Consider the following 11,461-nt stretch of genomic DNA (forward strand, 5'->3'; position numbering starts at 1 on the left):
ATACTAGCCCCCTGGCGCAGGCCGCGCTCTCTCCTCAACCGTATGTATGCCTTGCCCAGGCAGATTGATTTGCGTTTTGCTTGGCCTGTCATCACGGCAATCAACTGGTGGGAGCCCTTTTGCAAGCCGACTTGGTGCGATCACATCGCCCTGTGCCTCCGTTTACCTTCCAATAGATTGCAAGGTAATGCAGGGGACCGCATGCAGTACGTGCACGCGTGCGACGAGCACAGTCAGCAGGCTGGAGCCGCGCCCCGATGGCAATGCTGCGGCCGCTTTGACTTGGATTGGTCGTGCAGCCATCATCCCTGTGTTTGCTAGCTTGAACTTCACACTTAATCTGACGAGACGAGGACAACTTTCTGAATGCGTTACAGATGCGACACATCCAGAAGCTGATTGTTGTGGCCTCCAGCCTTGACCCACAATCATGCAGCGTCAAGCAGCCTGGCAGGTGGAGGGGTACATGGATGAACAGTGAGAGGGGTGTAGTGGTAAAGAGATGTAGGTGAGACGTCGAAACTCCAAAAACATAACACACAAAGCAGCAGCGGCGGCAGCAGCGGCGGCAGCAGCGGCGGCAGCAGCGGCGGCAGCAGCGGCGGCAGCAGCGGCGGCAGCAGCGGCGGCAGCAGCGGCGGCAGCAGCGGCAGCAGCAGCAGCAGCAGCAGCAGCAGCAGCAGCGGCAAGAGCAGCAGTGCACAAGCATGCATCCAGCCTCCTAACTGTAAAAAAAACACCTGGGTGCTAGCCGGGCGAAAAAGGCCGAAGTGGCGCCATGCACCTGGCCTGGATGGCTCTGCACAGCTGGACGGCGCCGCCTGCCAGCCAATCAGAGAGCACAACCTTGAGCGTACGGTTGGCAACACTGGCGTGCCTGGTGGTCAATGGGTTGAGAGAAGGGTTGCATGGAGGGTGACATGGCCGCACACCAGCCAGAGAGTGCATTGACTCTGCAGGCTGCGAGGCCGCGCTGCTCTGAGCTCGACAGCAGGCACATGCCCGAGTGCCACTTGGCCAGGAACCCGGGCGGCTCTCAAGACAAGTCGTGGCCCTCCTCGCCCGCCCGCACCTCAAAGCAAGGAAAAAGGGATGTTGGAAGCCGTTCGTTGCGCCACGCGGGCGGCTCCTCGCGGGAAACGCCACCCGTCACCTGCCAGCTTAAAGCCCAGCCAAGTGTGCTGTAGGGTGGTCCATGCCTGCTAGGAGTGACAGGCGAACACAAGGAGGGCGCCCCCACGCAGCGCAGCACCCAAGCGCGCCAGCCCAATTACGTCCCATACGCATTCATGCAGGGAACCACACCCTGACCTCCCTCCGCCAGCGCGGCGCCGCCCAAACCCTTGGACCTGCTAGCCTCTATTTATTTCTACTTTCACCCGCGTTTCCAGGACTTTTGCGCCACGGCTTCTCCTGCAGACACAGGTGGTATTTTCCCCCGTGGCGCAGCGCTAAGCCCGCTGCACAGCCGACCAAGTCGAGCGTGTGCAGGCATAGGCAGAGCGTGCCTGTACCGGCGACCGCCTGGCGCCGTAGCGCGTCAGCGGCGCGCGGCGGAGCGCGCCTCGCTCCCACTAAGGGGACTGCCGATGTGAAGCGGCAGGAGATGCGGCATGAGCGCACCCAGAGGCCATACATCTCGCGGACTTGATGTCTAGGGCTGCGAGCGCGAGGGGAGCTCAGGACGTGGCAAGAAAAACGCGAGCTGCCGTTCGGCGCAGGGCCTCGGGCTGCCGTTCCGGAGTGAAGCTATGTATGTGTACTCTTGTAGCAAAGTATATGATGAGTGCTAGGAACGCCTCGCCAGGTGCAGCTGCAGGGTCACACTGACAGATGAAAGTCATTGTCCGTTTCTGTCCTCACTCACGGTGTTTCCGAGGAGGCGGACAGATCAAGAAATAAGAATGCTGTGTTAACGTCTTTGGAGAGTATATGCTAGTCGTTGTTCTCGCCAAACTGCACACGGGACAGTTGTGGTCGCTGCCGGGACTGCCCAGGGCTCAATATGCTGGAAAGGTGGGACGCAGAGGTATCATAGAATCTCGGTGGACGCAGCGGCGCCAGTGGCTGGTCGCCGACCTCACCTTGGCGATGGCGCCAAAGTGATTGACCCAATATGAGCACCCTGCACAGAGCATGTGTGGGCGCTACCGCTTGTGTATAGGGTCCAACATGTTGGATGCGCCCTCCATGCGGCCTCACCCCCTCGATCGTGCGCGCACCGTCCTGCACCGCAGATCCAGCTACGGACGGCAGCGGGTGCCGACTCGGCGCGCCGCGGATGCGGCCGACGCCAGCTGCGAGGATCTGGGGGCGTTGCAGGATTACACAGGGGCGGCCGTGGTGACGCCAAGCCTGCATTGCAAGGCCGCCGCAGCGCGCCTGTCCGGCGGCGACGCGAGCCCTCGGTGCGTACGCCATGCGTCTGCAGGTCGCATGCGGGTGCATGCAGCAGCCCAGTACTGGTGTATCCCTTCTGCAGTGCAGGCGCATGCAGCACCTGCACTGCCGTGTGCCAGCTGCCATGCGGGCACTGCACTCAACAATCACTGCCTGCCACATCGCCATGATGGGCTCAGCTGCCCCGCATGGGTCCTTGCCTCCCTGCCCCTGCTCGGCTCAAACCTGCCGCCATTCTTGCTCACTCGTACATGCAGCAAGCCGCGTGGCCGTCCGCCGGAAACCACCACACCCAGCTCGCCGGACCGCGGCAACGGCACTGGCGACCGCAGCCCCGGCCTGCCCAGCCGCGGCCCCACCCGCTTCGTTGATGGGGGCGGCAGCGACATCACTGCTCTGCCGGGCGCGACCGCGCCCGGCGCCGGCGCCGCGGTGCCGCCGCCGCGCCCTGCTGATGTGGCGCACCTGTCCGCTGCCGACGCGGCGGCGCTGCTAGTGGGGCTGCTGCGCGGCCGCTTCGACGGCGACGAAGTCAACGGCCTGCGCAGGGTGTTCATGCGTGCGCCGCCCACTTCAGTCGTGCACGTGGCCGCGCTGATCAAGAGCGGCGCCATCCCGCAGCTGTCAGGCAACCTCATCTCCACCTGGCTGGAGCGCTGGATGGAGCCCGGCAGCGCAGCTGCGTGCGGCGTGCAGTGGCTGGGGCCGGACGCGCCGCTGCTGCTGGCTGCGCTCGAGCGCGAGGGGAAGCCTGCCCTGCTGCAGAAGGTCCACAAAGGCGGCAAGGCCGTGCTGGCAGCTGCCAGCATTGCCACAGGCGCGCCACCTCCCCCCCTGCGGCCTGTGCCCGCCCATGTCGACGAGCTGGCGGACCTGCTGGCGCGCGCGCCGCACCCGGGCAGTGGACTGCAGCACGTTGTGCTCACGCGGAACATGGCCGGCTGCGACGCGCCCACAGCAGTGCTGACCCTGCCCACCGGCGTCCCCGTGGCGCCTGCGCCTGCCGCGGCGGAGCCCGCGGGGGCGGCGCTGCCCGTGGTGGTGCTGATGTCCATCTTGATGAGCAAGAAGGGCAAGCAGGCGGACCGGGCTGTGTCCGCAGCCCTCATCATGCTGACAGCACTGCTGCTGCCGCTGCTTGTTGCAGTGATTGATACGCATGTCCCCACAGAGGCCCCCATTGCCTCGGCTGCAGCCAGCGCACCGGCCAGCGCGCTGCCAGCAGGCGCAATGGAGCAGCAGCAGCAGCAGCAGCAGCAGCAGCAGCAGCAGCAGCAGCAGCAGCAGCAGCAGCAGCAGCAGGAGGCGGGCAAGGGCGCAGAGAAGGGCGAGGAGGGGGAGGAGGCCGAGGCGGGGGCGGAGGCAGTGGCAGCGGACGCTGCGGTGGCGGGGGCGAACGGGGCGGCCGATGAGTGGCAGCTGAGGCTGGCGGGCGGCGTAGTGCTCTCCGTCCCTGCCGCGCTGTGCCGTGTTCTTGTGGCTTTGTTCAAGCCGGACAGCCCGGCCAGCATGAGTATGGCCAAGATTTGGATGGGGTAGATGCAAGTTCACGGGCAGCGCTGCTGGCTTGCTCAGTCCCAGACACAGAGTCACTGCTCCTTGACTACCTATGGGGATGCATGTTCAGCTTGCTACTGCACATATCTGATCTAAGTGTCGCGTACTTTGGGTGCTACATTATTGGGTCCTACATCATCAATAAATTATGTACTCCCATTTCCAAGCGTATGTTACTTCCGTTTGTGGGTCCCAGGCAAAGCGCATCGATGACGGCAGTCGGTGACTTGGCTGCAGTATGCAGGCTGCATCCCAGGTTTAGGATCCGCAGCGTGAGACCCAGGGCGTAAGCGACGTTTACAGCAGAGAAGCCATCATAGACAAAACAGGCAAGAATGGCGGGTCCCAAAAGCAGTAGCACCAGCACCAAACAGTTCTATGTCCATGCAAAGCGCGTCCCACAACCCTTGCCGACGTGGGTATGCCCCCAGCCATCGCAGCGACCTTGCACCACGCACCCCGACGGACAGCTCCTCCCAACCTGCCGCATATGTTGGCGCTCCACAGAAGCAAGCAAGCGCAGGCGCCCTCAGCTGCTCTCAAGAACTCAGCGTCCAAATGATCAGCAGCACAGTCAGCTGCCGCTTGGGCTCGCAGCGCAAGTCCGAGGCGACTCAGCAGCTGCACAACAACAGCACAGGTGCGCGCCAACCGGCACTGAAGATTGCGCGGTGGCGTCCAGGGCCTGGACACAGCTAGAGGGACGATTGAACTGAACTTGGGCCCTAATAAGGCGGCTTGAGCAACAAGCCGTCACCAGCCCTCGCGCCGCCTGCTGCTTGCGATTGCAAGGCTTGGGCCTTGCCACGCGTGGCGCCCACCGTGTGCACCAGAGTGTGTTGCACATTGAACCCTGTGCTGGTTCTTGCTATTTGAAGGCCCCTCCTGTTATCCCTCTTAATGGCGTTTGCGTGCTGGAGGCGCCGTTTACAAAACACGCGGCTCAACAAGCTTCCAGGGAGCCTTGAGGCAGCGTGTCGCCGGGACCTTCAGGCTTGCCGCAGCCCTATGCACCATCGGGCGGCCTGGGGTATGCCGTGGAAGGGCGCACAGATGGGTGAGTTGAGCAAGGGGTGCAGGTGCGAGGAGACTGCATCAGCATTGTTGGTGCAAGCAAACCGCGCAATTGTTTTGTTGCGGGCACGGGCGCGGGCGCGGCCGCCGCTGCCAGTGCAGCAGGCGCCGCCGATAGGCGCAGCAGTGGAAGCAGCAGCCATCCACACAGACAGCTGATCTTTCGGCCTCACCTCAATAGGAAAGCTGCCATTGACTTGCAGCCAGCACATTAGTTGGCCCAGCACGGCTCAAGCTCGTTTGTGGACGTCGCTGCTAGGTCGGGAGTGATAACGGGCCCACTTGCGCGAATGGCAGCGCCGGCTAGCCTGTTGATAATTGGTGAGTTGCGAGCGGTTGTGCATCGAGGGGCACTCGGCATCACAGCGCGCTTGGAGCTTGGCGAGCCACAGCATCGTGCTGGCTCCGAGACCATGCCGTGGCAGGGGCGCAACACGTGGCTGGGTGCGACGCGCGGTTGGGTGCCTGGCAGCTGCCAAGGCGGGCCTTGGCCCCCCTTGCCAGGCCATACCTCGGGGGTGCAAAGCAGTAGCAGAACCTTGGACTGTGCCTCGGACTCTTTGACAGCTTCTACCCCACCACCACCACAGACAACGCCCGCCAGCTGGTGGCAGCTTGGCTTGATGGTGCTCGCCACCTGTGCGGTGTGGCGAGCCGCCAAAGGGGACGCCGCGGCGCAGCGCGGCACCCGAGCGCGCTGTCGCAGTCACACCCCGCACTCACCTGTTCAAAGGACCAAACCCTGACGTCGTTCTGCCAGGGCGGCGCTGCCCAAACCCTTGGACCTGCTGGCCTGTCTACTTTCGCCCGCGTTTCCAGGACATTGCGCCACGGCTTCACCCACGGTAGCAGGTTATATATTTCCCCCGTGACGCAGCGCTAAGCCCGCCGCACAGCCGAACGAGTCGAGCGTGTGCAGGCGTAGGCAGAGCGTGCCTGTACCAGCGGCCGCCTGGCGCCGTGGCGCGTCAGCGGCGCGCGGCGGAGCGCGCCTCGCTCCCACGAAGGGGACTGCCGATGTGAAGCGGCAGGAGATGCGGCATGAGCGCACCCAGAGGCCATACGTCTCGCGGACTTGATGGCTAGGGCTGCGAGCGCGAAGGGAGCTCATGACAGGGCAAGTGAAACGTGAGCTGCCGCTCGGCGCAGGGCATCGGGATTCAATTAAAGAGTCTATATTTGCACGGTGGAACAAACGCTAAAACGGTTGATGTCAAGAATGCCTTTCCAGGTGCAGTCGTACAGTACCGTTTTTCTTCGCGGCTATCCCCATTCAGGTACAGCATTCCCTCGAACTAATGCTGTATCACACTCGTCACATCTCACAAATTTGTTTGGCTGTGCATCGGCAAACCGAGCGCGAGATCAAACAGCAACGGTTGTGTTTGTGTCGGGCCTCGTCAGGCGCGTTGCTTTTGCTGCCGAAGTCGTGGAATATGAGAAAAAGATGGTTTTCAGCGGATTATCGGTTCATTGATTCAAGGCTCCCTGTTATGATACCTTATGTGCAGCACCGCCCTGGCCGCTGCACGTGCAGTGCCACTATTGACATGACCGCTGCCGCCGCTGCTTCTCTGGCTGCCGCTGCCATTTTTGGGCCCAATGTAGGCCACTTGCTTCTGATGAGCCTGAATTTGGGCCTACCCGACCACAGCCTTAGCTGCCTGGAGCAACTGGGCCTGTCCCGCTCTTGCGCCGCCTGCCGCTAGCGGCAGGCGCTTGCAACCGCAAGGCGCGCGCCTTGCCGCGCGCGGCGTCTGCTGTTTGCACCAGAGAGCTGTCCCAGCGGCGAGGAGCCAGATGGTGCGTGCATGCACACGGGAGGACCGACCATACCAGGCATATCTCCCGTCAAGTGTCATCAGTCAGTATCACAAAACTGCGCCGTGGTGGATGCACCTTGCCTCCTCCCAAACTTCAAGATGCGGCAGCGCGTCACAGCAAGTGACCGTCCCGCAATATGTCGTGGCCCGCACAAGCCCCTGGCCCGAAACTGGCAGGGCATTTCATGCGCAGCGTCAGTGTTAGGGGAACCGCATGCTGTTGCGCTGCATATGTCCTGCACGTTTGAGCCCGCGCTGGAATTTGACTTACTGAGCCCTCTCTTTTAGTCCATGTGGTCAAGGGTCGGCCCTTTCGCTGCTTGGCCGCCTGCCTACGTACGGTAGTATGGCAGCCACTATAATGCAGTTTGCAATTCGTGCATCCACTGTTGCCAGGCTCCAGGTGCGATTGACTTTCGTGTAGACATGTGTGTGAAAAATCACCCATTGACAAGTACCCCGCTCTGGACACTGCTTTCGCTCGTGGCGATGATGAGGCTTTGGGGCAATATGTGCAAGGACTGTACGGTATGGTCCCAGCGGCCAGTTGCGGCTGATATGGCAGCCTAGGGCCAGCCAACATCCTAACTGGTATTGTTTTGTGTTCGCGTCTCCAGCATGGGCGCGCCTGGCGTGTGTCAAGGTGGTTGCTGCGGTGGTTGTGAAATGGCAGTTATGATCTTGAGTTTGTCCACCAGAGATGTTGATGTTTTCTTCAGACGTACGTGATCATGTGATAAGTTACCGTACCGGTACAAGTCACTGTTCCAGCTTTCGTGATCTAACAATGCATCTCCCGCCTAGCTCTGGGCTTCAAGCACAAGTGTAGCTCTAGCATCAGAAAGCCGCTAGAAGTAAAGCTTTGTCATGGCCAGCGTTAATGGGCCAGCGCGACGCGGCCGGCATCCACCTGTGCGCCAACTGGACAAGCAGCACGCCGATCCGGCCATGCCAGCAGAGAGGATGGATGTCGAATCCGTCACGTCGGCAATCCACTCGCGCATTGAGGTGCGCTGCAGCAGCTGGGTATGATATGCAGAGGCCCCTGCGGTGCGCCAAAACCGCAGCTGTGCTGCGCAAAGCGCGGGCGACCCGCCCCAGCTGCAATCCAGCTGCCATCGCGCACGCAAGGAGCCCATGCATGCCCCCATGCCAGCTTTGCATGCACACACAAAATCAAATTTGAAATTCGCCCCCACGCAGGCGCTGCGCAGCCTGAAGGCCACCCTGGTTAAGCAGGCCGCCGACGCAGTGAAGAGCTGCTGCCCCCCGCCAGACGCGGCGCCCACGCGCCGCGGCGACCAGGACGCGCGCCAGCAGCAGCGGCGCGCGCGGCCGCGGGGCGCAAGCGACGAGCGCGCCGACCCGTCGCACACGCCGGATGGGGCTGGAGCCGGCAGGGGCGCGGGCGCACAGCTGCCAGTTGAGGGGTTCGGCAAGGTATGGGAGGTGCTAAGCAAGCCAGTGCGATGCGGAGATGGCGACGCTGCAGAGCCCGCGGGCCCCGCGCCGCGCGCCTCGCTGCTGGACGCCGCCGCGCTCGAGGCGTACAAGCAGCACGCGGCGGCGCACGCGGCGCTGCTGCCGCCGGCGGCGGCGCGGCACGCGGAGGAGCTGCCCACCCTCGTGGCTCGCGCACTGCCGGCCGGCTGGGGGATGTTTGGGCGCGGCCTGGACGAGAGCCTTGACGCTGCGTCCGCCGCCGCGGCCGAGCCGCTCCCATCCCCTCAGGCTGGCGCCGAGCACCACGCCGCGCCGCCGCGCGCTCTGCTGCGGTCGCAGCACGAGCGCCTGCACTTGCTGCTCGCCGGCGCGCTGCCCGCCTGCCGCGCCGCCGCCGCCGCTGCCGGCGACGGCGAGGGCGTCGCCGCTGGCGAGGGCGCGGGCGCTGCGCCGTCGTTGGTTTTGTTACCCCTAGCGGAAGAGGAGGAGGCAGATGCAGATCCGCCAGACGTAGACCTGCCCAGTTACCTCTCCCGCTTGACGTTGCACCACCCGGGGCCCCGGCCCAAGCCGGCGCCCGCGCTCGTCAGCAGCAAAGCTGAAATCCGAGGCGGCGGCGGTGCAGCACCTGCGACGTTGAGGGGGCAGCCCTCGCGGCTGGACGGCCGGGGCGCAGCCGCATCAGACACAAGGGAGCTGCTGGCGGCCGACGGCTTTGGTGCTGCCCAGGGGCCGGCTGCGGCCGGCATCGGCGCGGCAGCCGGCGGCCCCATGGCCGCGCCAGGGGCCGCCTCGGTGGACCCGGCGGGCGCGGCCCCGCCGATGCAGCATGCCGACCCCTGGAGGGCCGTTGGCGCCGCGGGCGGCGCTGCCGGCAGCGCCGCTGCGGCGGCGGCAGAGTGCTTGGAGGCGTTGCTTGGGCTAGGCGGCGCGGATGAGGGCGGCGGCTGTTCCTTGGAAATCGAAGACGATGAGGGGGCCTTGCGAGGCGCTGATGTCATGTCCCAGGGCGCTGATGTCAGCCCACCGCAGCAGCAGCAGCAGCAGCAGCGGCAGCAGCAGCAGCGGCAGCAGCAGCAGCAGCAGCAGCAGCGTGCGTCGCATGGGGAACGTGAGGCAGTTGCGCCCAGCCCTGCCGTCGGCGGCAGCGCCGACGACATAGCAACAGAAGCGGATCGTGGAGAGGGTGTCTCACCACGAGTTGGCGCCGAGGCCGCCGCGGCTGGCGGGGACGCATACGCTCTGCTTGCTGCCACTGGTCGCTACGACGCCCCCATGCCAATGCTAGCTGCCGAGCCGCCGGCAACAAACAGTAGCGTTGCGGCCGCCGACGCCGGTGGCGTGCCGGAGGCGCCGGAGGCCGCAGGTGCCGCTGACGGCGGCACTGGCAGCACTGCGGCGGCTGGCGAAGCAGGGGCCACCGCGGCCGCTGCGGCGGGAGGCGGGCAGCTGGGCAGCCCTTGTCGCGTCGGTGCCACAGATGTCCCAACTACACACGCAGATCAGATCATGGACTGGGATGCACCAGAAGAGATTGAGCTGGAGGAGGTGAAATCGCCAGAGGCGCCTGTGCCCCCCAGCCCTGTTGCCCCAAATACAGCGGCCGCCGACCGCCCAGCCACGCCCATAGGTGGCGCAGCACCCGGGCCGGCCGCCGCGCAGCAGCGCGCGGCGGCCGCAGCAGCAGCCGACAAGGACAGCGCCGCCGCACCCGCGCCGGCCTCGGCGCCGGCGCTGGCGCCGGCGCCGGCGCGGCCGCAGCTGCTGGCGCGGCGGGGGTATCGGTACAGAGCGCTGGCCGAGGCGACCGGGTCGGCCGTACAGATGCCAGATGTGAGGGCAGACGAACAAGCAGCGGAAGGCCGGGCCTTGGCTGACCCCAATCAAATCGATGAAATCGAAGAAGGCGGTGCCGGGGGAGGCGCCCACGAAGGCGCGGCGCAGTGGCCGCAGCCGGTCGCGGTTTTCGGCGGCGGCGCGCGGCCGGGCGCGGCGGTGCCCCTGCTCGGGCGGCGGCGGGTGGCGCCGCTGGCGCTGGCGCCCGCCGGGGCTGGGCCGGGGGGCGGCGGAGCGACATCGAAATTTGGGCCAGCACAGCGGCAGAAGGGGGCTGCGCAGCGAACGGCAGACGGAGGGGTGGCGGACCTTGAAGATGAGGACCAGATCAGCGGCGGATCGGAAGACGAGCGGTCGGCACCTGGAGGGGATGGGACCGCGGGCTGCGCGGGCTCGCTGCCTGTGCTCGCGCGGCCGGTGCTTGGGTGAGCGCCTGCCAGGGCGACGGCGTGGCCTCCAGGGCAGGGCGCATCACCAGGAACAGGTGGTATGCAAAGCGCTTGAACTTGCATGCCTTTTTATATCATCTCGACTCCTCAAGCTAAACCGGCTGGTCAGCACGCTGCACACATCCTCGTTTTGACGCGCGCGCAGGCGCCGCCTGCTCAGGGACAAGCCGACAGCGCCGCCGCCGCACCTGCCAGACCCCGTTGTCGCCGCCGCCGCCGCCACCCAAGATGGCGCCGCCGCAATCCCAGACAGCGGCGCGAGTGCTCGTCCAGCTGGCGGCGTCTGCGACGGCCCTGGCGACGACGCGGCGGTCTCATGCGGCGGCGGCAGCTGCGGGGTCAGCGATGACGACGACGACTTTGAGGCGATGAGGCCCAGCCGGCGGCGGGGGCACTTACAGGCTCGCTGCATGTCGGCTGTCGGTGCGCCGGTTAGCACCACCGCCAGGGGTTCCCTCCCGGCAGACGAGGAGGCGCGCCCGCTGATCACCCCAGACTTCTCATCGGCCGCGGTCGGGCGCCTGCAGCACGCGTGGCGCCTGGCCGCCGCGTCCAGGCCGGCCTGGAAGCCCGTGGCGCGGGCGGAGGTGCTGCTCGTACCGCAGCACCAGGCGCCGCAGCGGCTGCCCCCCCAGGTGCGCGCGCCGCGTTCGGCTCACAGCTAAATACCCCTGCACTGCATTCAGACCTCTGGGCGTGTGCGCTCGCTTCCGGCTCCCGTTGAATGCTAGAATGCACAAGCACACACAGACACACACACGCACGCACCTGCACGCACGCACGTACGCGCGCGCACACACACACACACACACACACACACACACACACACACACACACACACACACACACACACACACACACACACACACACACACACC

The 11,461-nt window shown here is 65.3% G+C and overlaps 2 protein-coding genes across 2 annotated transcripts; both read left to right on the forward strand.

Annotated features, from left to right (window-relative positions):
- Positions 1-2,005: 2,005 nt before the first annotated feature.
- On the forward strand, positions 2,006-3,939 carry MNEG_5205 (hypothetical protein; the record flags this gene model as incomplete). The annotated part of the gene is made up of 3 exons (XM_014046320.1): positions 2,006-2,016; positions 2,238-2,408; positions 2,697-3,939. 3 exons carry the CDS (start codon positions 2,006-2,008, stop codon positions 3,937-3,939), a joined length of 1,425 nt encoding a protein of 474 aa, XP_013901774.1.
- A 3,878-nt stretch (positions 3,940-7,817) lies between these two features.
- MNEG_5206 (hypothetical protein) lies at positions 7,818-11,247 on the forward strand (the record flags this gene model as incomplete). The annotated part of the gene is made up of 4 exons (XM_014046321.1): positions 7,818-7,862; positions 8,058-9,663; positions 9,799-9,845; positions 11,110-11,247. The coding sequence occupies 4 exons, from the start codon at positions 7,818-7,820 to the stop codon at positions 11,245-11,247; spliced, it is 1,836 nt and encodes a 611-aa protein (XP_013901775.1).
- Positions 11,248-11,461: the final 214 nt, after the last annotated feature.

The sequence above is a fragment of the Monoraphidium neglectum genome, assembly GCF_000611645.1.
Source record: "Monoraphidium neglectum strain SAG 48.87 unplaced genomic scaffold scaffold00763, whole genome shotgun sequence".
In the NCBI taxonomy this organism is placed as follows: Eukaryota; Viridiplantae; Chlorophyta; class Chlorophyceae; order Sphaeropleales; family Selenastraceae; genus Monoraphidium; species Monoraphidium neglectum.